At 35.1% G+C, this 24,061-nt stretch overlaps 2 protein-coding genes across 8 annotated transcripts in view; one reads left to right on the forward strand and one right to left on the reverse strand.

Moving 5' to 3' along the window:
- Positions 1-78: 78 nt before the first annotated feature.
- LOC106156247 (WW domain-binding protein 2) lies at positions 79-3,456 on the forward strand. Of its 2 annotated transcripts, XM_013531416.2 has the most exons (7): positions 79-242; positions 823-931; positions 1,209-1,347; positions 1,466-1,558; positions 1,886-2,029; positions 2,356-2,454; positions 2,624-3,456. In XM_013531416.2, the coding sequence occupies exons 1-7, from the start codon at positions 139-141 to the stop codon at positions 2,758-2,760; spliced, it is 825 nt and encodes a 274-aa protein (XP_013386870.1). In that variant the 5' UTR covers positions 79-138; the 3' UTR covers positions 2,761-3,456. The 2 variants fall into 2 exon arrangements, with proteins under 2 accessions (XP_013386870.1, XP_086860981.1); XM_087004855.1 differs by lacking the exon at positions 823-931 and having other exon boundaries at positions 141-242.
- Positions 3,457-6,986: 3,530 nt separating this feature from the next.
- LOC106156212 (protein sidekick-2) overlaps positions 6,987-24,061 on the reverse strand; it is a 32,289-nt gene continuing 15,214 nt past the window's right edge. For 2 of the 6 annotated variants that reach the window (XM_087005713.1, XM_013531341.3), the window contains 26 exons: positions 23,561-23,728; positions 22,263-22,550; positions 21,889-22,029; positions 21,394-21,591; positions 20,531-21,175; positions 20,177-20,275; positions 19,852-20,043; positions 19,197-19,588; positions 18,665-18,896; positions 18,311-18,426; positions 17,702-17,891; positions 17,283-17,484; positions 17,043-17,128; positions 16,603-16,801; positions 16,293-16,396; positions 16,074-16,144; positions 14,774-15,005; positions 14,021-14,136; positions 13,569-13,755; positions 13,224-13,343; positions 12,855-13,046; positions 12,569-12,697; positions 12,087-12,386; positions 11,542-11,710; positions 10,352-10,478; positions 6,987-8,484 (listed from right to left, as the gene is read on the reverse strand). In XM_087005713.1, coding sequence (XP_086861839.1) covers positions 8,212-8,484; positions 10,352-10,478; positions 11,542-11,710; positions 12,087-12,386; positions 12,569-12,697; positions 12,855-13,046; positions 13,224-13,343; positions 13,569-13,755; positions 14,021-14,136; positions 14,774-15,005; positions 16,074-16,144; positions 16,293-16,396; positions 16,603-16,801; positions 17,043-17,128; positions 17,283-17,484; positions 17,702-17,891; positions 18,311-18,426; positions 18,665-18,896; positions 19,197-19,588; positions 19,852-20,043; positions 20,177-20,275; positions 20,531-21,175; positions 21,394-21,591; positions 21,889-22,029; positions 22,263-22,550; positions 23,561-23,728 — 5,168 coding nt within the window. In that variant the 3' untranslated portion in view covers positions 6,987-8,211. Of the gene's footprint in view, positions 8,485-10,351; positions 10,479-11,541; positions 11,711-12,086; positions 12,387-12,568; positions 12,698-12,854; positions 13,047-13,223; positions 13,344-13,568; positions 13,756-14,020; positions 14,137-14,773; positions 15,006-15,480; positions 15,710-16,073; positions 16,145-16,292; positions 16,397-16,602; positions 16,802-17,042; positions 17,129-17,282; positions 17,485-17,701; positions 17,892-18,310; positions 18,427-18,664; positions 18,897-19,196; positions 19,589-19,851; positions 20,044-20,176; positions 20,276-20,530; positions 21,176-21,393; positions 21,592-21,888; positions 22,030-22,262; positions 22,551-23,560; positions 23,729-24,061 lie in introns of those variants that run through there. The other 4 variants (XM_013531357.3, XM_013531366.3, XM_087005714.1 and 1 more) reach the window with 4 other exon arrangements.

Genomic DNA, 24,061 nt, shown 5'->3' on the forward strand with positions numbered 1-24,061 from the left:
ATACATCTAGGTTAATTCTCTTGAAAATAGCAGTAGTATGGTACAATTAGAAACCATAGTTTATTATTATAATCTCTATCTAAGAATTTTAATGTTCATTTTGGGCGGTGACTTTGTTTTTGTGAGTTAGCATAAAATATGTTTAGAGAGTATAAAGTTGACGTCATATGTTTTGGGGAATCCATCATGTCGCTAAATACTGCACATGCAAACGGCGGAGTACTCATTTACTGTGGTGAACGGTGAGACATATATTGATATTCGTTATATAAGCTGTGTATGATTTAATTAACTGGGTTTTAAAATTTACATGTCGATTACATGTTATCACGAGGTATTCGAAATGCTTGAGACAAACTTTGTAGACGCGGAAATGACGACGTCATACTGAACATGTAGTCATACTCACAGACTTGTAAAAAGTAGTAAAAACCCATATTGACATCAAATGATCAGCTTTTCAGATTGTTCATAATTATTACATGTTACGGTCGAGATTCCCGTAGCATACAAGCCCTTCTAATCATGTGCAGAAAGCTATCCTTGGCATTGGAATAAGGAAGCTAGAGTAGGAATGACAATGTCAATGATAATTAGGAGAGAACATCCTGTTTTTAGCATTAAAGAAAAGACATAGATAAACATGCAGTTATCAATGCGAAATATGTTCAAAATCGCACTTATTATTTTATTGTACCCAAATCTTATACTAGTACACAGCCTCGTTAATGTAAGTAGAGGTGATTTTTTAGTATCTCTTTTACTTCATATTGGAATTACTTACACAGTAGTTTTAAAAATACAATATTTCTGATATGCCAGGATCCTGATCTACTATGATAATGTTGAAGTCTCACTAGAATCCGAGGGAGGTCCAGTTCCACAGTTCAAAGGCAATAAGAAGGGGCGCCTATATTTGACAACTCACCGGGTAAACTTGGATGTTGTCATAAAAAAAAGTCTTGGATTATCATCCTTTACCATAGTTTTAACTTTTGATCAGAGCTTAAACTTGTCCCTTTTTCACATCTTAGTAACATCCACCTAAGCACAGTCACTGGCAAATGATATCAGCTTTTTGATCTTATATTCTTTCACAGATATGTCAAATATAGCCTTCACTAGAATAATTTGAAACTATATTATGAGCTTCCTCTCGTTACAGTAGTAATATTAATAAGTATTAATGATTATTCTTATTATTTTAGGTGATATTTAACAACCGCAACAACAAAGATGTTCTTCAATCATTCAGTATGCCATTTTTCTGCATGAAACAGCTTGAGCTGGAACAGCCTGTGTTTGGAGCAAATTATATCAAAGGCAAAGTAGTGGCAGAGCAAAATGGTAAGCTGCAGCATACCTTGTTATTATTTACTAGTTTGTAACTGCGATTTCTGACTAGGTTAACTTGCATTATGTTTATATTGTATATATTTAATGAAGAATGTCTTTGTTTTATTAGGAAACTGGCAGGGAATTGCTAAATTTAAGATGTGGTTCAACAGTGGAGGTGCCATTGAGTTTGGTCAGGCAATGTTGGAAGCAGGGAGGCTTGGTAAGTTATTGAGATGTATTTCTATTGGGAGATAACAAGGTTGATAAAAAATCTAATGTAGATTGAAAGTTATATAAATTATATATCTGAATGCATATGATGCTTTGCAGATCCGTCAATTTTTAAGACCCTTGATGATATTTTTGTAGGTTAATTATGCATGATAGATTGAATTGCAATAATCCAAGGGTAGTTGATAATAAGTAATTTGTTACACATAGAACAAATGACAAATAATTTTGTTTATTAAAATTATAAGTGAAAGCCAATCATGTCAGTGTCTTGTGAGCAGAGTGGTAAAAACAAAGGTATGTTCAAATTTTGCAGCAAACAGAAACAGGCCCCCTCAACCACCCCCATACTTCCCACCAGCTGGGCCATTTTACCAGGCACCACCCCCTGCGTATGCACCCCCAGGGGAACCACTTTATGGATTTGTACCTTATCAGACATTCCCAACAGCCCCACCAGGTAAATATAATTTTTTTTTTCAATTTCAGTTTAATACTAGATCTATATTTATCATGTGGCTGGTATTTTTCCAATGTTATGGGTAAATTAACTTAGGTATATAGACTTCAGTACAGCAAAGCAGTTACATCTTGATAAAAATGGAAAAGCATTAATGCAGAATAAACTGTGTAATTGTAAGTATTACCGTAGTAAAATGTTGTAATTCAACTTCATAATGACATATTAGAGTCAATTTCTAAACAGATACATTTTGTGTAAACTTTTGCCTACTTTTCACTTTAAGACCTAGCTGCTCTGTTCAACATGTTTGTATTGTGTTTCAGCTGATGGTGTCTATATGACAGAGGCACCACCCCCATATCCAGGTATTGACCCCAACCTGAGACCACCACCATATCCTCCCCAGCAAAACAACTCTGCAGGTAAGTACATGAATTCTACGAATGTCCTGACCAGTATAGTGGATCCTAGTTTAACATTATGAACAGCTGTGTTTGTGCCCAGCACATACCCTGCATATAATAGCAACCGGTCCTCTATATCCTCAGCTGGGGAAAGTTCAAGTCTGATATGTGTTCTTTGTAATTTTAGATGCCAAGGCAGCTGAAGCAGCAGCAAGTGCTTACAATGGTGCCTACTATGATCCAGGCAACCCACATAATGTTTACATGCCTCCTCCACAGGGGGCACCACCAGCATACTCAGAGGCGGCAAAGAAATACGACTAATTAATGATTTGGATGGATGAAGATGAAGCAGGCCTTAAAATAACTAAACTAAATGTTCAGTGAAAAAAAAAAAAAAGACTGAAAGAGCATTGTCGTGTATTTCAGTTGGAATTTTGAAACCATTTATCAATTTGTCATTTTTTCTCAAACTGGTTTGGGTTTTAGTTAGATATTAATGTCATAGATATTAATGTCACTTAGATTGGAATGGGTAGTTTGTTGTTGTGGAAGTGAATTTTTACCTAATGCATCAAAAAAGTTGATTCTTATAAGGTAAATTGTAATTTTATTTTTATTCATAAGAACTGTAAATATTCATTAACTTCATCTGATCATTTATTATTTCGTTGTTGTAATATAGACAAGTGCAATTTTGTAAAGGAAGGTGTAGCATGTTTCAAAATTCTTGCAAAAGATCAAGACAGTTGATAGATCCAAGAAGTATAAAAGCAGATCAATACTAACATGCTTATATGATTTTACAACTTGGTAGCAGTGAAACCAATAATAATACATATGTTGAAGTTATTTAATTGTGAAAAGATCTAAAAGTAGGAGTGAATTTAAGCACAAATTTATTTCAAAACCAGTGTACAGTGATAGCATTTGCCAGTGGATGAGGCACATTTTGACCTTTCATATATGTACATATACCCAAGATATCTAATAAACCTATTTATTATGCATGTGTTAAAATATGATGTTTATTTAAATCTTATGGTAGGCAGAAGGGCTTGTAAATATGTTCTCAGCTTGTTTGGAAAAACTGAAGATGTAAAGTAATTTGCTTGATTTTTGGCTGGACTTCTTTAAAATACAAATTCTAACAAGGCGACAAAGTTCTCTGCTGTACAAATAAATGACAAGACTGATGGAAACCGTAACATTAAAACTTTTACAGTAAAAATTATGAACAACTAATTTAATGGTGAAATTACGATTTTGACACGTTTAATAGCATAATCTACACCGATTTTAAATGATGTACTACTGTTCCTGCTGACATTCAAAAAATGTTGCTAGCACAAGGACAGGTACCCTCTAAATGACTGGCCACTAACATCTTTACATAAGCCAACACTTTGTTCCATTTGTTTTAAATATTTTAAATGTTATGTTTTAAATCAATGATTAAGTTTCTGTTTCCCATGAGCTTCAAAGGAAAAATTATGGACCATCAAATGTGGAGAGCACTGCCTAGGCCTACCCTTTTGCTTAAACTAATTGTAAAAGATGTAAAATTTTGGTTTGGTACTAGGGTTCACGGATCTATCAGCTGGTGGGTTTATAGGCCCTACTGAGATTTATTATGGGAATGGCATCTTTTGGTACATATAGATGCATTGAAGTATTGGGAAACGTTTCTATCACTAATCTTTTGGTATGGGTGTCTATCAAGATGTTTTCATGATCTCTTCTAACACAATGGGTGGACTTCATCCATCGTCACTTGATGCATTCCTGTGTTAACCTCATTGAGATTGTCACCGATTTCAAAATGTGTACAGCTCATTTCTCTATGGCCCAGAATATTCATTACTTGGAAATATTGGTCTTTTGTTCCTTTTAGAACAATGATTCATGAGAAAAAGACTGATGTACAGTGAGATATGTCTGTTGGCTTTCATTTTAGCTATTTAAGGAAACGTTTAAATGTAAGAAGAGCGAAAAAAAATAAGTTTTCATGGATGCATGTTTCAAATACTAGAGACAAAAAGATTGCTTCCTACCACTTCAAATAGCATGACAAATTCCAGGCAACTTGAACATTAAAACAAGGCAGCAAAGCTGTCATATGTACAGACAAAAAGCAGGAAATAACAAAACAGGCTACTGTCAATTCTGATGCAAAAGTACATTATGCTTAACTTCACATTCAACATCAAATTTTAATTATGCTCAACAGGTAATATCAATGTAAGTGAAATGTGTAACAAGCATAATGCTTCAGGCCCATGGGAGTTTAAGTTCACACTTTGAAAATGCCAGAATGAGAAAAATGAACATTTCACATAAAACTGCTTAAATTCAATAATAAATGATAACCCATTTGAGCTGGCTTTCTTATTTGAACTGCATGCCAATCCTACAAATCATACTTGTAAGTTGAAAATAATAATAAGTAACAGTTTTCTTTTCATAATGTTTGTTGTAGCAGTGCAAAAAGATTTTTGTCAATTTTGATGTAACATTACATAATAAATTACAGAATAATTATCACCAATTTTTGATTATTGACTATAAATAGCATGGACATGTAGAAAATTTGATTACCATTTGGCTTCATGTCCATGGGAGCTTCGAGTCCCACAATGAATATGCCAACATGATAAAAATTAATATTTCACTAAAATGTATAACTTCCAGAAAAAGAAGCCAATTAGACTGCTTTTCTAACTCAGCCTGCATTTTAGTCCTTTGTTTCTTTTTTTAAAGATTGACAATCATAAGTAACATGGTTTTCCCATAATGGTCATCATGGCAGCAGCACCCAAAATTTTGTTTTCTTCTATTTTAATGCAATATTACATAATGCTTAACAGCATAATGACCATCAGTTTTTAATAATAAAAGATCTGTATCATGGATTTTCAGAAAATGTGACTAGCATGGGTCTTCAAGCCGGTGGAGATTCTTAAGTCACACCTTGAAAATGCCAATATGTGAAAAATTAAATTTTCACAAAAAACTGATTAACTGCCAAAAAAATTTACCAAATAGACTGCATTGCCCACTGAAGCTTTATTTAAGTCCCATGTTTCTTCCTGTAAGTTTGAGAACAGTAAGTGACATGGTTTTCCTTAAATGGTCATCATGGGAGCAGTGTCCAAAATAGGGGTGTCTTCAAATTTTGATGCAATATTACATAATGTTTAACAGGATAATTACCATCAATTTTTAATAATAAAATATTACTATCATGGATATTCAGAAAATGTTCCTAGCAAAGGTCTTCAGGCCCAAGGAACTTCAAAGTCACACCTTGAAAATGCCAAAATGAAGACAAGACAGCACTGTCCTGAAATGTGTTTTTTTCCATTTTTAACAATTTTTTAACTTATAACAAAATTAACAATTTACTGCCATTTATATATGATCAACTAAGAAAATTGATGAAATGGGAAAAATATCAATAGAACAGTGTTTAATGTCCAATTTCCTCCATTATGAGTTTCTGAACATAGTGAATGAATGAATGAATGAATGAATCTGAGTTTATTTCCATTTTTGAAACTCTATTATACAATACATGATAACAAGTTTACCATCATTTTTACATAATCAACTAACAATGTTGTAAAGATGCAGGAAATGTCAAACAAACACTTTTACTAATCTTATTAGTTAAATAATGAGACTGTTAACATGCCTAAGAATTGAATCTGAGGAAATGTGAAAAAACAGCATAACTTATAAAATAATGGCCCGATTATGCTGATTTTCGAACTTGACCTGCGTTTTAGTAAGATTGATTACTCCTGTGAGTTTCATGACAACAGGTCTATCGGTTTTCCTTGAAATGTGTTAACAGTGTTGCACATATGCTGAAAAGTGAAAAAAACAGCATAACTACTAAAATAGTGGCCCGATCATGCCGATTTTCGAACTTGATCTGCATTTTAGTAAGATTGATAACTCCCGTGAGTTTCATGACAACAGGCCTATCGGTTTTCTTTGAAATGTGTTAACAGTGTTGCATATATGCTAAAAAGTGAAAAAACAGCATAAATTCTACAATAATGGCACGATCATGCTGATTTTCGAACTTGACCTGCGTTTTATGAATATTAGTCAGCTCTGTAAATATAAAGCCAAAAAGTAAAACTGTCTTCCACTTATGGTGTTAACGCTGAAAGTGCACGGCGACGGCGACGGCGACGGCGACATGATCGGCGACGGCGACGGCGACGACAGACGCAGGTGATGGCAATATGTACAGACACATCTGTGTCTGTACATAAAAAAGATCAAGGTGAATTTTTCCCAGCACATCATCATCATGAAGGATTTTCAAGCAGAACTATCAAGGAATTAAAAATACTTGTGCATTTGTACCATGCAGTTTCTGATTTTCCTCTCCAGCTGTCAAATAAAATTCGATTTTCAAGCTTTTACCTTTATGGTGTTAAAATAGAAAGAGCAAGTTCTCTAAAATAAACCAGTAATCTTATCTTCCCAAAAACGAAGATCTAGGATTACAGAGTGAAGTAAGACGAGGCAAGAACTTCAATGTGTAAATAATGATGTTTATTTCACAATGCAATGATGAAATGTATATATATTATGTACATTTATGAGATGTACCTTATATAGATGAATAGGTAAAAGAAATCTGGGTTTATAAAGCATTGCCAGGTTAACTTACTGATAAAGCTGTCCTTAAAAGAGGTACATAAAATGTGTCTGTAGAGAAAAAGCTTAAGCACCTGTACACATACAAATATTGTGTACTTCTCTAAAATGCAACTTAAATATTTTCAAATCATGATATAATGTTGAATGAAAGAAACACATTCAATGTGCATATACACACTGCTCAATAATTCTAATAGCATGTACATCTTTCATTTACTCAATTTGTGTACTAAAAGTTAAATTCAATAATGAATATAAAAAGTTGATACAGTGGTACATGTTAGGAAATTCTTCTACAGCATGAAAAGGAAAATCATTTAGAGTAGAAAACAATTCCAGCCACGCATGCATTTAAATAAGCTTATTCAACCACAGCATAACCAACTTGTATAAAAAAATATTCAAATACTCAGTAGTCCATGGATATGTACAACAAGTGTTGATATGCATGTGTAACTGGTCTCGACAATGATACCTCTCATGATGTATCACCTCTTTGCATAGATCTCTAGTTATTTTGATGTGTGCTTTTTAAAACAATCACAGTTCTTTTCAATTCTAATAGAACAGTTACTTTAATGGCAATGCTATGTAGCCTCTCCCCTCCATTTCTTACATTTCAGTTAAGCTATATTGTCTAAGTTTACTTGCTGAGTTGTCTTCTTTTATCACATAAGTAGTGTACAGTCAGACTCAAAATACTACCTCTATACTACATATGTTGATTTTAAAATAAGATATGTAATGTTCGTGTCTGTACAGTTTGAATGAAAAACATGACTCTGTCAACTTTGTATTTACCACCTCTGTGCTACTGCATGTAGTTTGCAGTATGAACATGAAATGGAAAATAAAACATCTTACATCAATTTATATAAATATATGCCTTTTTCAAAATACATTGATATTACTGCTTGATGTAGACATGAATCCAGCTTCATCTGTGACAGATCCTTCATGACTACAAGTCCTTGAGATCATTGTGCAAAGTTTTGTTAATTAGTTCATTAAAAAATTTGTTCAGAAACCCATGGCACTTTAGGAATACTTTATCAAAATAGGACCAGCCTTTTTTGTGCCAGAATGCAGCCAATACTATACAAATGATGAAAAGCCAGGTAATGGTGCCCGAGAACCTGCCATATTGTTCATAATTATATGACCTCCATTTAGACTCATTGCATAATGGCTACTTTCTTGTTCACTGTCTGTGTAACTGTAGGCTTTACTGTTGGATTTCTGTCTCTTCCATGACTGTCTAACAGGATCATTGACATAAGGATTAGCTGTCATGAAACTGGAGGACTGGTGTGGCTGAGGGGCCGCCGCCTGGCTTCCCTTCTCACTAGGTGGCTCACTGTCACTCTCCTGGAGAGGAAAATTAACATTATGTAATTTTTCGGTTTTTATTTTGCAAAAATGACAAAGATAAAAAACACTGGTTTATGAACCTGATATTCTTGAAATCATTGGTCTTTTATGTTTTATTTAAACCTGGATGAGAGGTAGGAAAGCTCAGAACTACTGAAGACACGCATAATATCTAGATGAAATTTGTCTGTCTAATAAGGATTAATTATTTAAGTATTAGGTTAATATTATTATAAAAAGTTGTATAATAGAATAATTAAATAATATATTATTTTTACTTTATTGAACTAATCACAAATAACCTCTGGTCATAAAATGAAAATAAAAACAACCCTTTGTAATCATTACCACCAAAATAACAACATACATAATATATAAACCAAATAAAACTTTGTCATTCCAAAATTTCCTGAAAATGTACAAAAATGAAAAATATATACTTGTAAATGTCTTTTGTTTTAATAAAAGTATGCTATATCTTGTTCTATATTCAAAAAAGTCCTGTTCCAATATAAACCAATGAAGAAAAATCCAAAAGTTCCCATAAAAATTGTACTCTCTCCATTATGATTGTTTCCTAGCCATATGTCCCAAACTATAAAGGCACATATTCTTTGAATAACTGTCATGCATTCACTCACTCTGGTCACTCAGACCAAATGTATTTTGGATGTACTGGGTCCAGGGCGACTGTGCCAATATTCCCTCTGGTCACTTGACTCACTGCTACTACTTGACATTTGTAGCTCTAACTGTATACATATTATATATAATTATTTCTATAAACCATGAACCCACTTCCATTCATAAGGCATCTTCTGATTTACTTAGCATTTTCAAAGCATGCAGCTTAAAACAATAGTTCTTCAAAGTTACATCCATGCGTGCCCATTTCGCCTCGCTTTGTTCATCTGTCTCTTTTAAACAAAGACTTGAAATATAATCTGAAACAGCATGTTCAATAACAGATTCCCATGCAGAAAGAAATTCTTTTAAACACCAAGCTGCTTTCATAATTCACTGCAGCTGTAATCTGTCTCATTTCCAGTGGAACATGTGTCAAACAATCTGATGCCTCAGGTGTCCCCCAATACTACAAAGTAAATGCTACACAACAGAAATGAATGCAAGAATATTCATTATCCACACCACTTGGCATGAAAAGAAAAAGATAAAAAGCTAACAAACAAATGCTTAAATGATCTTAATTATTTCCTTTTTTTTCATGCACTACTGAAAACCAACTTACAATGAGACTAAAACTTATGTAAACCCCTGCTGCCATCATGTGTCTCTCCACTAAACTCTATTCAAAAAGAAATTGTTAGTGATTTTTAAAAGCAGGTTAGAGGGGAGAATAACTAAGGGGTGGAGCCCCAGATATTTCCTGACAGCCTTCCAAATTTGATCCACCCTCCATTTTAGACCGTCTTTTGACAAAAAATTAGATGACTGTCAATGTAAACTTAAAATTTTCTAACCATTTTCCAGAAGACCCAGAAAATAGCTTCCATCTGGCCTTGTAACTAGATCAGAATCTCCACACATCTGCTAATAACAACCCATATAAATAAACCTGCTATCTTACTGCCACAACCAAAAACTTCAAAACCTGTGAACCCTTGCACCTCTCTGTCAGTGCTATGCTTAAAATCTCACAAAATATTTATTTGAATTGGACATTTCAAATTGACAGGTTGAGCTGGTACAATAATAGAGGACAAATAAGTAAGAACAGAAAAGAGACAACTACTCATTCCTTTATTTAAAAAAAATCAATTTTATAATGTTACATCTACATACAAATACATTCATGTTTATTTCATTCATTCATGTTATTAACAACTATATGTGAATACCATACCTGTGAGTCAGAGTCAAGATCAGATGGTTTTCCAGAGGTAGTGCTGCTGCCATCTTCATCATAGCCAGGAGGTTTAGACTCCTCGTCTGAATAGGTGACACTGGCTGGACTGGGACGAGGTGGAGATCTAAAAATAAAAAAGAAAACAATATAATGTTGGCAATGATTGTATGCAAAGATAACCATTCTTCATCATTTACCAGATTTGATGCTAGATGTTTGAACCCTTTCTGCATGCTCTTGGTTAACATTTAATGCCAAAGTAATGCATTAATATTTATTTGCTTATAATCATTGTATTACTTTCAAAAGCTATTGAATCAAGTTAATCATGTTGTCACCATGCTGAAACTGAAAGTAAGATCATACTGGAGAAGTTGGAGCCAAACATAAAAACTCAACATAAAAACTGAGAGAGCCCTTGAAATAAAATAATAGATATCAATAAATAAACTAGTGGTCCCCATAACACACATACATAAACAGTAGAAGGATATATATATATTAAAGAATGAAGGAATTCTCATTATCAAATTAATGGGAGAAATATTTCCATCAAATTATTTATAAATGATCATTCTCTAAAACAGTATCTGTGGGAAAAATCATTTATCATATTTAAAGGAAAAAATACATCCATGCATATATATATATATATATTGGGAGATGCTTTTAGTCACTAACAGTTGCTCTGCAATTGATTCTGCAACATCCCTTATGGCAGCAGTAGAGCTGAAATACAGATATCAACTTCTAAGACAAAAAAAATCTGCACACAAATGTTCTCCAAAACTAATTATTGATTTATACTTGACTTTTACTCAGAGCTGAGAATTCGGTGCACCTATGCATTTTCTATATATTTTGTACTAACAATTTCCCATATTTCAAATGTTGCTCATAACATGCTAAACAACAGGTCTCATTTTATGAATAATAACTTATCATTATGTTCAATATTATATTTACACAGATGATCAATTAAAAAAAAACTGAATTATGTCAATCTAGCCAGACTTGTTTTCCAATACAACTTGTATTTTAGTCCTAAAATTCATTCATGAAGTTTAAGGATTACTAACACAGAAACCCTCAAACGGTTAAACACAAGACACAACCTGAAATACTATTGAAATTTCACACAAATAAGAAGAGTATCCTCAACCTGATTCCATCTTTTGAATTTTTACCTGATATAATTATTTTTCTTTCCATTAGCCACACTCCTCTTGCTTCTCCTGATTGATTCCCGCATTTCAAATGAAGTGAATCCTCCATCATCATCCACTACACTGTGTGCCTCTTCTGATGGAGGCATAGTCACTGGGGTCATGACCTTCATATTCGCTGGGAGAGGTTCTAGAAACAAAAATACATGCACGACTGAAAAAACAACTTACGATGAGATTAAAACTTCCATAAACCCCTGCTGCCATTAAGTGTCTCTACACTAAATGCTATTTGGTACTTTCTCAGCAAATGACTTATTGTAAGTCAATTATTTAGGCTTCACACATAAATTTTTTCACTAACAACAAATGCTATATTTCTGATAATAGATACAATTCTTTAACAATAGTGTTCATCTGGGCATCTCTGATTTTCTAGACAACTGTAACTTTTAAGTTTTTTTCACCACAAAGCTATTATCAAGGCCGCTATCATTACAATAAAACAAGGGAAACTATTACTTTGTCCCATTTCTTTTCTTTCAAACTCTCACAGATACACGTACCCTTATTTCTCTTAGCAGTACAGCAGAGTAAAGAGACCACAATGATGATAAGAATTAGTCCACAAAGGGCAACAATCACCAAGAACCACCACTGCTCATAGATCTTTTCCACGGCTGCAGAGGCAGGGCTGAGAGCAGGGGTCTGAAGAGGCTGGGACGGCAAACTGGGGTCACTGATACCATGGTCGTTCACAGCAATCACACGGAACTGGTAGATGTTGTTAGGGCTGAGGTTGTCAAATGGAATTACAGCCACAGAGCCTGCAGAGTTCTTCCTCAAAATAGTTCTCCATGACCATTCTAAAAGCAAACAGATATCACTGATGTTTTCTTTATGCAGAAATACTCACACACACATCCCTTCTATTCTCCAGCATGAAGGGACCAAAATAAAGACTTTGATATAAATATAATTTCAAAGTCTGGCCATCTAATATCATCCGTGCAATGCTCTTCATATATAAGCAACTCCACTATCTCACCTGTAGGAGCCTTGGACTGGATAATATAGCCTTTAATGGCTGATGCCCCTTCAGCCCCATTTGTCCATTTTAAAGTCACAGATGTAGATGCATAGTCCAATTCCAAGTCTATAGGTGCAGCAGGAGAACCTGTAGTCAATTCAACAAAATAAAATATAACTATTGACTATATCTTTCATTTATTCTGTAGAGAAAAGACATTTTTCTTATCACTATTAAGCATCCAATCTTGACAGCCAAGAGAGAAATTCCAACTCATAAGATATAATCAACTGCATGTATGTACCAAAATGTTGAACTTGATTATCTAATTCACCTTGCTGACTGCCTGTGGTGATAGCCTTGGTACTAGATGGGCCATAACCCAAATCAGTCTTGGCTTTTACACTGAAGTTATATGTGACACCCTCCTCCAAGTCTCTGGCAAAGTAATATGTTGTTCTGCTATTTGTCTCTACTTGGACAGTTTTACTTGCACCTGAATACATAATTGGAAAAGCATTCTATGAATCAAACTTTACAATTTATTCAATCTTTGTAATGAAAGAAAATCTTCAGTTTTCACCCTTGTCATATCAGAGTAAAAAGGGACAAAATGGTTTTATTGTGCATGAAATTTCTCTTTTTATTTTCTAACATGTCAGTTGTCACATACCTATGTAAACAACCTCATAGTTAACAATCACTCCATTGGGTTCTTCTGGTGGAGTCCAGGTCACATTGAGGGAATCCAGGGAAATGTTATGAAATGACAGCTCTCCAGGTTTCCCAGGAACTGTAACAAACATAAGTAAACACAATATAAATGACAGCAAATCTATTTCCCAAAAATGTGTAATAAAGTTCACTCCTGAAGTTCATTAGATCATCTATAATTAGTTTATGGAACTGCAAATGCTTAATATCACTTACTCTAGATTTCAGTTAGGGAAAGAAAAACTTGTAAAGGAACATTCCCAATGCCAATACCTAGATGGACCTTTTGACTAGTACTACTTACTGCCTGCATTAGTTCTAGCTGAGGCAATGGTGCTGTTGGGTCCATCTCCAGCAGGGTTATAAGCTAATACACGGATATTGTACACAGTGTACATCTTTAAATCTTGCAGAGAGATTTCATTGGCTGTTGCCTCTACCAGAGCTTTCTTTTCTGTCTCAGCCTGCTTTCCATCTTCCCAATAGAATATCTGAATTAAATTGGAACTCGTTGTCAAGCACAGACCAATATAATTTACAACATCAGGGGTTGATGAAAATTCAGTGGATATCAAACTTAACATCAAACTAAAATATATCATTTATAAAAAATCTCAAGGAGTTTACCTCTGTAATTTTTTATCTTTTAATCTTTTCTTAATGGCACATGACAATATCACTAAAATCAATATAATTTAAAACAATTTAAGCATAAGACATAAAACATAGCAATAAATGCAGATTAAATAAGTTCACCTTGTATCCCTGTAGAGCTCCATTCTGCGAATCAACTGGTGGTGGTCTCCAACGCACCTGGATCGCAGTGGAACTTTTAGCCTCCAACAGTAGACTCTCTGGACTGGCTGTTGGAACTAATAGGCACAAGAAATTTAATCTTTAAGTCACATATTCTTCTAGAATTGTTATATGCAAAATCTAAACAGAAGTTATAAGTTAAATTTTGACAAAACAAAGCATTACATTCATAATGAGACATGCTGTTAGTTGACTATGTTGGACAGACAAGTGTAAATAAAATGTGCTTGCCAAAGCATGTGCTCTTTAATATGCAATAAAAGACAAGACAGTCATTTACAGGGTTTAAACAATAACAGTAATGAATACAAAAAGAGTTAGACACTAACAAAGATAGAAAGATACCTCATGCATGAAGAGTCACAATCAGGGATACCATATTTAAAGCAAAAATGAAGGCCGAAGGGGAATGATGAAAACGGAAATTGAAAGTGCACATTCAAAAGTCTTGCATGGAATTGACAGAACAATCTCCTGTTTTGCAATTTTCTGTTTTATGCCTCTGTATTGAATATGGGGGAACATTTCAGTGCAGTGGGTTCACTGGTAGACAGGAAATTGTGTATCATTGGAAGAGCCATGAATTGTATGCACAGTGAAGCCAAACCAGAATCACTCCATAAGTATAATAAAAAAAACCCACGGGTATCAAACAACATGCATATGGTACCCCTGTGTGGCATGAATTCTTACCAGCCTCCCCAACAAAGCGAGTTTCAGGTTTGCTTAGAACCCCATCTCCTATGCTGTTATAAGCCAGAATCCTGAACTCATATGTCACTCCTTTGGTAAGATTGTACAGATAAGTAGTGACAGCAGGAAATTCTATTATCAGCTCTTGATATGATGGGTTATCAATTTGGCGATATTTTATCTTATATCCCACCAAGTCGCCATTCGTATTCCAAAGTTCTCTGGGAGGTGGCTACAAAAAGAATGGTGGGTTAGATGATGAGTAATTAAAGGTATTAAAAACGAACATAAATGTTTAGCCATGCATGTGGCTTCACAGCAACTACACCCCCGTGACAGAAGACTGCAGCCCCAGGTGTGGCTTCAAACAGAGCTGGAAACCAAAGTTAGTTAATATACAGACATGCTATGTTGATGGGCATGCACAAAGTCATATCATGGGACAATTCACTTTGGGATGCCTCACTGTTACATTTTATTTCAAAAACATGCTCTTTTTGTGTACTTGGAAGTTTTTTGTTCAGTAATCTAATATGGTTGACATTGACTTTGTTACAAGGTCCAACTTGCAGAATATCACTTACAAAAAATGAAATATCAAATAAATTTCATTTTTCTATGTGTAAAGAAGAAAAGAAGAATGTGGAAGATCCCATTATGAATTGTCCATTTAACATGACCTTGTCATGAGTCTTTCCATAGCCTACCAATTTCCATGTAGACAATCTGTGATGGACTCCATGGACCCTGGCCCAGGGCATTGGTAGCTGCTAATCTAAATTCATAGGTTTTAAACAACTCAAAGCCCTCCAAGGAGATTGAGTTCAAGTCTTTACTGAAGAGATTTTCAGACTGCCAGTTGTCCCACACGCCATATTTACGGTATTGTATGACATATCCTTGGAGAATGCCATTCCAAAGATCAAAGCGTGGAGGCTAAAAATGCAACAACTTTAAAATTGAAATAGCAGTAAAATTACAGTAAAATTGTCAGTACAATGTCCAGAATAATATAATACTCCTTCACCAGGACAGTCCTGGAAAGATAATTCAATGGCTTTTCAAAATTGCCAATTGCAGAGTAAAATACACACTATATTTTGTAAAAAGCTTAAACAATATACAGGCTAATACAAACAGATAAAACACCCCTTTTTCAGTCAAGTAAAAATCTGAAAGAAAAACAAGTTCTACATGGTCATATCAATATACCAATTAAATATAAAATTTCTGAGTAATGAACTTTACTTATAAAAGCTATTTAGAGCAATACAAATTATGTTTTTTCTTTGTGACTTACCTCCCACTGGACTTTGACAGAGGTGGTGGTATAGGGGGTGACTTTCAGATTCAGTGGGGCACCGTCAGGGGCTAAAATAAAAACAGATGTGGCACTAAAATTTACTCAACTGATTTAGAGCTTTACTTTCATTTTCAAAAAAAAAAAAATTCAAAACTTCCTATTCTGTATATCTTAAAATTCATTTTTTTTTCAAATAACAAAATAAATACTACCAACCTGCTTCCAGGGTTAGAATTGAGGCGGATGGACTGCTGAATTCACTGGTTCCTATGTCATTTGTGGCAGCAACACGGAAAATGTACCTTGAGCTTGGGCTAAGCCTAAAATTGAAGATTTTCTTCAGATGTCACATGCCTGTTATCCATCAATGTAAAAAGTTACTTTTGTTCTCATTTGATTTCAGTAATTAGATCTCTAACCTACATCATATGCTCATCCCCAGGACTCTTTGATAAAGGTATAAATTCCTGATATGAAAAAAATTACTGTTATTTCTTGAAATGAAATAAAAGAATAAATATCTTACCCTCCTATAGTATGTGATGTATTAGTGTGGGGTACAAGTCCTGGAACAGTGACCCAAGTTTGGCCTTCTTTCTGGTACTGGATGGTAAAGTTTCTAATTGGTCCATACCAGTCAAAGCCTGGCTGCCAGCTGATGGTTACCTCACGTGCTTTGATCTGGGAATTACTGACCTGGACTGTAGAGGGGGCATCTGGTTTTTCTAGAAACCGAATTCAAACACAGGCGATAAGCTTCTATCATTATCATTATTACACATATTAAAATCAAATCAGACTCTGCACTTAGGGTTGGGCTCCCAATGTAGGATTTAAAATGGCATGAATTTTCATATTCTTACAAATAATCTGACAAGAACATTATTGAAAAGCAATTATCTGAATAAGATAAAACACTTAATCATAAGAGACCTGAAAATTTAGAAATATACAGTGTATACTGACTTCTGTCTTTGATTGTCCTGACTTCAACAGTTTCAGAGTCACCCCAGCCCAGTCTTGTTTTTGCTGTCAAAGTGAACATGTAAGTCCTGCAAAAAAATGAAATTATTTAATTTGTGTCCAAAGCTATACAAAAAAAACTGTTTAAAAAAACTTTAGCACTTAAAAAAACTATAAAGAATGAAAACAATTTCTTTCTCAAAAGATTTTTTACTTCACTTTAAAAAGTTATAAAACACTTACTTTTCCCTTTCTAACTGATAGACAGTAAATTCATTGACACCAGCTGTTGTATAGTTTGTCTGGGATGGACCTCCTTCTTTCTTTTGGTATATCAGCCTATAGCCAGTGATGATTCCATTTGGTTCTAATGGTGGTGCCCAGACAACCTTGGCCGTGGAGAAGGTCACATCGGGGAAGTAGATGATGGTAGGCTTGCCAGGTACTGAAACAAAGATGTAGGGAATAAAACAACTGTCCTCGACTTTTAAGTTGAATTTTTCCCGCAATTTCCTTTATAGAAATCTAAATACTTTTAATTGTCATATATTATCTCCAAATCTACTCATGTTGTCATTTTCAACTTCAAAAAAGACAAAAATTGACCTAAATCTATACATTCCATATCTTTAGAAGACTTAAGTTCTGGTATCTTTACATACCATCTTCATCCGTCCGTGTAGACTTGGGGGGTTTACTGAGAACACCATCTCCAATTCTAGTGTATGCCAGCACTTGAATCTTGTACATGACATACTTCCTGAGGCCAGTGAGGACACACTGCTTGGTCATGTTCCCTTCCACTGTCAACATCTCTGGACTCAGACCTTCTTCTTGTGAACTATACTGGACCTGTTTGAAACAACAATTTTTTACATTTTCTTTTTATGTAATTTTTTTCTAATTTCATTTTTAGAATACTGCACTCATTAACTGTTCCTTCACCTTTAATTTCCATAGCCAAGTGTTAGACAGTTTTTTTTCTTCTATTAGTATAATTCAATTCTGATGAAGGAGATCAAATCAAAAAATGGTCCAAAATTCAATCATACTATACCAGGCTGACACAAACTTATTTCATTATTTAGCAAAACCAGAAGAAAATAATTTGCCCAGTGAAAACAAAATGTTTTGTCCAAAAATGTGTCAAATATTTTGCCAATTCACCACTATTTGACTCAATAATTTGATTTTACTGCAATGTTTCAGCTGTTTGACTGAAACAAATTTTGTGCAAGAACAAGCCTAGCTATATGTATAAAAATAGTCACCTTATAACCCAGGATGAGTCCATTTTGGCTCCTCATTGGCACATCCCCCCAGACAACTCTTATGGAGACTGAATCCACTGCAGTTGCATTGACGTTTTGAGGACCAGCAGATGGCACTGAAATGTGAATCACATGTAAATAATGAGGTTTAAATACAAACAGTGAAACTACATTACCATTTGCATTTATTGAATACTGAAAGATCACTTGAACCAAACTTGCCTGCCAGTTATTTTAATAATGATAAATAAACAATATTTGTGATTTACTGCTTTTTAAATTCTGCCCCTTATTTATCAATATAACTAACCAAAAACCGTTTTCTCTACATCCCCATTTGAAACAAGAACTTACCTGACTCCCATGTTTTGTCTTTGGCCAAAGGGTCACTGTAGGGTCCAAGATCTATTTCATTCCTGGCCTGCATACGCCCCTGGTATTCTGTGTACTCTTCCAACCCGACAATGGTGTAACTGTTCATGTTAATGTCATTGATATCTATCATTGAAAATGTTTGAGCGTTCTTGGCTTTGTACTCAATCCTGTATCCTTCTGGTGCCCCATTCCATTCACTGCTTGGCAGAGGCTACAAATAAAAAAAAAAAATAATAATAATAAATAAATAAACACTTTGCAGGTATTTATGTAAAAATGGATAAAATGGGGCAAGATGATGATACACACATATAGAAATATTCATACATTTTCATTTCTTATCTTTGTATTTTTACAGAATGAATTTCTTAATAACCCAAATATTCCTTACTATAAACTGTTATTGTCAAATCAAGCTCACCTCTACCCACGTTTTCAAATAAATGACCACTTATGAATGTCACAGCTTTTAATACAATGTTCAACATAAATCTATTTTAAAAAAACTCACCATCCAGCTGACTCTGATAGCAGTTTCATTGACTGCCCTAACTGTGACATTCTTAGGTGCAGACTCTGGCCTGTCTTGCGTGGTTTGAAATGCTCGGGTTGGATCACTTGGGGCACTTATACCAGCAACATTCTGAGCAATTATCCTTAGTCTGTAATATGTGTATGGTCGTAAGTTATGGACAACAAATGATTTGGCATCTGGTGCACTGGTATTAAAGACATTCTTCCATGGGGTTTCAGGGTTAACAGAGGCCACAGCAGACCTTATCTGGGCTTCTATGATCCACTTAGTTATGGAGGTTTTGCCATCATATCCAGGTTCAAACTGGATTACAGCAGATCGGGAGAGTATGTTGGAAACCCCCACATTGGTTGGTGCATTAGGAGGCTCTGGAAAAAAAATCAACAGGTTTAACATTATATCACAAATCATAGAAAGCTACTTCTGAAATGAAACCTGGATCCAAAACACTCCTACTTGAGCATTTCAACGTAAGCAAATAAAATCCACACAACTTTTATGCACAGGATTTAAATATTTTCTAAAGACAATGTCTTATTTCACCACACTCTATATCAACCCTCAGTAAGTGCACTTTCTTATATTGTTAATAGGTAAAAATACCACACATTCCTCTCCCCTTGGCACTCACCTGGTGGCACCCCAGACTTGATATCTGCTGACCGTGCTGGACCAGGTCCCACTCTACTCCTGGCCATAACTTCAATAGTGTACACTGTCTCTGGGGTCAGACTGCCAATTTCATACTCCAGAATATCTGGGCCAAGATTCAACACCACTTGGGTTTCGGTTTGGTTCTTTACCATGTGGGTAAGCACATAACCTGAATAATATAAACAAAATATCTTTGTTATATATCCACTATGCATCATCTACATCTGTGAAATCTGTATCATTAAAGGTTTCAGGAGACTCACAATGCTTTTTCTACTGATATTGATCTGTACAACACCAACCTTGTAAAATCCCATTAATATTGGCTGGTCTTGTCCACTGGCCTTTAATGGATGTATGCTGTACAACTGGAAATATCAGGCTTCCAACTTCGTCAGGAACTAAAAAGAGAGCAGACACACATTTTAAAACATATTACTCAGAATTCACGAATCCAATTGCTTGTTTATTCAGTCACGTCAGAAAGTGCATGTGGACAGAAAAGACAAAGTTCATCAAGTAAATTCATAAATCTCATTTTCTTTTCCCTTTAATGCCTGATTTGCACAAAATAATGTGCATGTGTCAATGAATTATTTTGACTCAACTTAATATAGTGGAAGTCATTAAAAAATTTATATTTCAAAAATTCTCACCATCTTCTGCTGTTGTAACATTCAATGTTGAGCTGCGTGGACCATCCCCTTTGCTGGTATAGCAAAGCACTGACACTTTATACTCTGTGAATTTCTCAAGGTTTACAATATAGCCAGTCTGGGTACCATAGTAATTTGTTGGGTCAATGGGTACATTAGTAATTTGTTCTCTAACATCATTCACTTTGCGATAGATCAACTTGAATCCCAAACTGATGCCATTCATAAATTGTGATCCCACAGGATCCCACTGTGCCCTGATACTGGTTGAATTGACGGCCTGGACTGAGAATGCTGATGGTGGTTGCCTAGGCACTCCTTCCTCTGTCCATACCTGAATGCTAGCACTATACTCCCCAACACCCTTATCGTTGAAAGCTGCCACACCGACATCATACTGCTGAAACACAAACACCCCCGGTCCAGTGACATCGTAGTAGAATGTGGTGGTTTCTGTGATAGGCCTATCAATGGTGTAGTTTCTGTAGTTCCAGGGGTTGGTATCGTAGCCAGCAAGCCTGAAACGGATGGTGAATCCTCGCAGCGGTCCGTTCCAGAAGTCCTCCTGTGGTGGCTGCCATTGTAAGAAGAAGGTATCGTTGGATTTGCTCCTGCCAAGGACACCTCTGGCTGGAGAACTGGGAGCTGTGAAGAGTGAAAGGTATGCTGTTTAACATTTGAAGTACAGTTTAGTGTACAAAAACCACTGAAATACATCACTTTTCCAAAGATCAGTCCTTTTTTGACAACAACAACAATTGCAGCAAAACCAACTAAAAGTTACTTCGTGTTTTTTCCCCCTTTTTTAACCTGTTCTAAAGTTTTTAACATTTACAACTGTAACTGATTTGTTGCTAACATACGCTGCTGAGGTATGGTGACAGTTTCACTGGGATCGCTGTAGGGCCCTTCTCCAACTCTGTTGATGGCACTGACACGGAACTGGTAAACTTTGGCAGGCTGCAGGCCACTGACTGTGTAATAGATAGGGGAGGGTGCGGCAGGCACAGGGACATTGTCATCTGCTGTCGTCCAACCTTCACTGGGTGGAAGTGTGCTTCCTGGAAAAAGCAAAGAACATTTGTCAACAAAACTGGATAAAAAAAATCAGCCATATAATGTGCAAATGTCTTAGTACGTACGTACGTACGTACGCACGCACACACACACACAAACACACACACACACACACACACACACACACACACACACACAGTATCCAGTTGTTGTCCACTCAGTTCTCATTTTCAGCAAGCATAAACAGTCTTAAAATACACATTTCTCTTCAATTATACACAGAATTTTAATTATTTTTTAATTTTAAAAAATATAACTAAATGGAAAGGAAATATACTCACCTTCAGGCAATATTCTGAACTGCACAATGTATTTGGTGATTGGACTGTTACCATCAAATGGTTTTACCCACTGAATGTCAACACTCTTCTGATTGGTTGGGTTAATAGCCACTCTAATGATGGCAGGCTTGGTTGGTTTTTCTGTGGTAAGGAAAAAAATTGTCTGAATTTGCATTAATGATATTAAAAAAAATTATTCACTATCACCGACGTTAACATCAAGGTATCAAGTTTGATGCATCTTCTAACAGATAAACAACATTTCCATATGTGCAAATAATTAAATATAACCACAACAGTGAGCAGGCTCTCATCTGTAACATTCAGCTTGCCTACAAAACTTCATACTATTACAAAGATGACCAGGCTCTTACCTATAACAGTCAGCTGAGCTGTTCTGCTGTCATTTCCACCTTTTGATGTCACTACACATTCATAAGTGCCGATATCCACCTGGTTCACCGCCATGATGATCAGGCTCCCATCATTCGCTACCTGAAACCTTGGATCAGAGCCAATGAGACTCCTCTGATTGTTGATGTGCATGTACCAGGTGACAGAGATAGCTACCAGTGGATCGTGTACGACTCCACACTGAAATGTGGCGGTGGTTCCGAGAACTGCAGCCGCGTCTTGAGGGGGCTGGGTGATTTGGGTGCGAACTGGAAATAAACAAATATGAGAATAATTGATTGTTTTAAACTAACTGATTAAAGGAAAACATGCTAAAAACATTATTATTAGAAAACATAGAAATAACAAAAAATGTCAATGATTAATAGGAATTGCATTGGAAGATAATTTGCAAGAAAAAACCATAGAAAATGGAAATTCAGGAGATTGGACTTGTGTTGCCTTCAGTGCCCAATTCAATTAATTTCCTGAAGAGCTAGATTACTTAATTTAGTTTTGTGCCATTCAAATGAAATTACATGGAAATTATCTATTTGTATGCATTTAATAAGAGCCACTGTGTTAATCTTGAAGTGAGTTATGTGTCACATCTAATCAACAGCTTGAATTATTACTGAAGTAAGTACTTTTTACTGAATTCTTCTGACAAAAGTTTGAATCTTCCCACAGAATACCCTGTAATATTCCATTCTATGTTCTCAATCTTATCCGATATAATAACAACTCAGTTTTAATACAGCTCAACATGACATCTTTTTTTTCATATAAAATGGAACATTTACAACTGTCAGGCAGCATGTCTGTCTTTCACTTTCTCATGTCCATTAAACCATTACAACACGTGCTGCCTGTCTACACAGAGCAATTGAAATGCATTTGAACAGATGATGACAGCAGCAGCTTGGCAGGCTGATATCTGTTGAGAATGAAAACAGACATGTGCACACTGCAGGACTGGCAGGGACTCACTTTGTTTTCACACTCAACATCCATCCTTAGCTCTACTTATGCATCACTTTTCAAAGAAAGCATAACCTTATCATTACCATGAATAGATAGAGCATTTAGATCAAGATCTTTGGAAAATTCTGACAAATCATTTAAGTGATTGACTTTTTGATTAATTTAGGAATAACAGAAGGCAGAAAGTATGGATATTTTACCTTTTCTCCCCATGCTTATTAATCAGTTATTTCTCAAATTAATGTAGAGATGTAAAGAGATCCCATTAACAAAGCTTCAAAAGCATCTTACTTACTTGTAACAGTAAGGTATGCAGACGCACTAGCTGACCCTACAGAATTATAGGCCCAGCATACATAGGTCCCCGTATCACTACTTTCAGAGGAAGCAATAAGCAATTCTCTCTCCAAGACTTGGTACCTTCCAGAGGTGGTGAGATTTTGTTCTGTGCCATCATCCAGTACTGAAAAGACATGAAGACAGATATAACAATTACCTACTATGGAAGAGATATTTGGATTAACGATGTTTGAATGAACAAAATTTGTATTTTTTACATTGTTTTTATTTACAAAGAGTTTAAACCTTAGTGGGTAAAAAACATGAGGTAAAAATAAACCAAAACTCAGTATGTAATTGCTGTTAACTTATAAAACATCATGCTGTTTTCTTAAAAACTCAAAATGATATTATGTAAATAAAAAAGATTATGAATAACAAGTCCTAATGTCATGTATTGTTTTCCAAATAGAATATATGGAGAATCGCTTAAACATTAGACAAATATTTGGCATTT

This window comes from Lingula anatina, chromosome 2, assembly GCF_051362555.1.
Source record: "Lingula anatina isolate TDL-2025a chromosome 2, LinAna3.0, whole genome shotgun sequence".
Taxonomy (NCBI): domain Eukaryota; kingdom Metazoa; phylum Brachiopoda; class Lingulata; order Lingulida; family Lingulidae; genus Lingula; species Lingula anatina.

Bases quoted from the DNA above. Each gene is read 5' to 3' on its own strand.
- LOC106156247 (XM_013531416.2), top strand. From the start codon at position 139: ATGTTTAGAGAGTATAAAGTTGACGTCATATGTTTTGGGGAATCCATC. The intron at 932-1,208 runs GTAAACTTGGAT...TTATTATTTTAG, and splicing joins TATATTTGACAACTCACCGG to GTGATATTTAACAACCGCAA. The intron at 2,455-2,623 runs GTAAGTACATGA...TTGTAATTTTAG, and splicing joins CCAGCAAAACAACTCTGCAG to ATGCCAAGGCAGCTGAAGCA.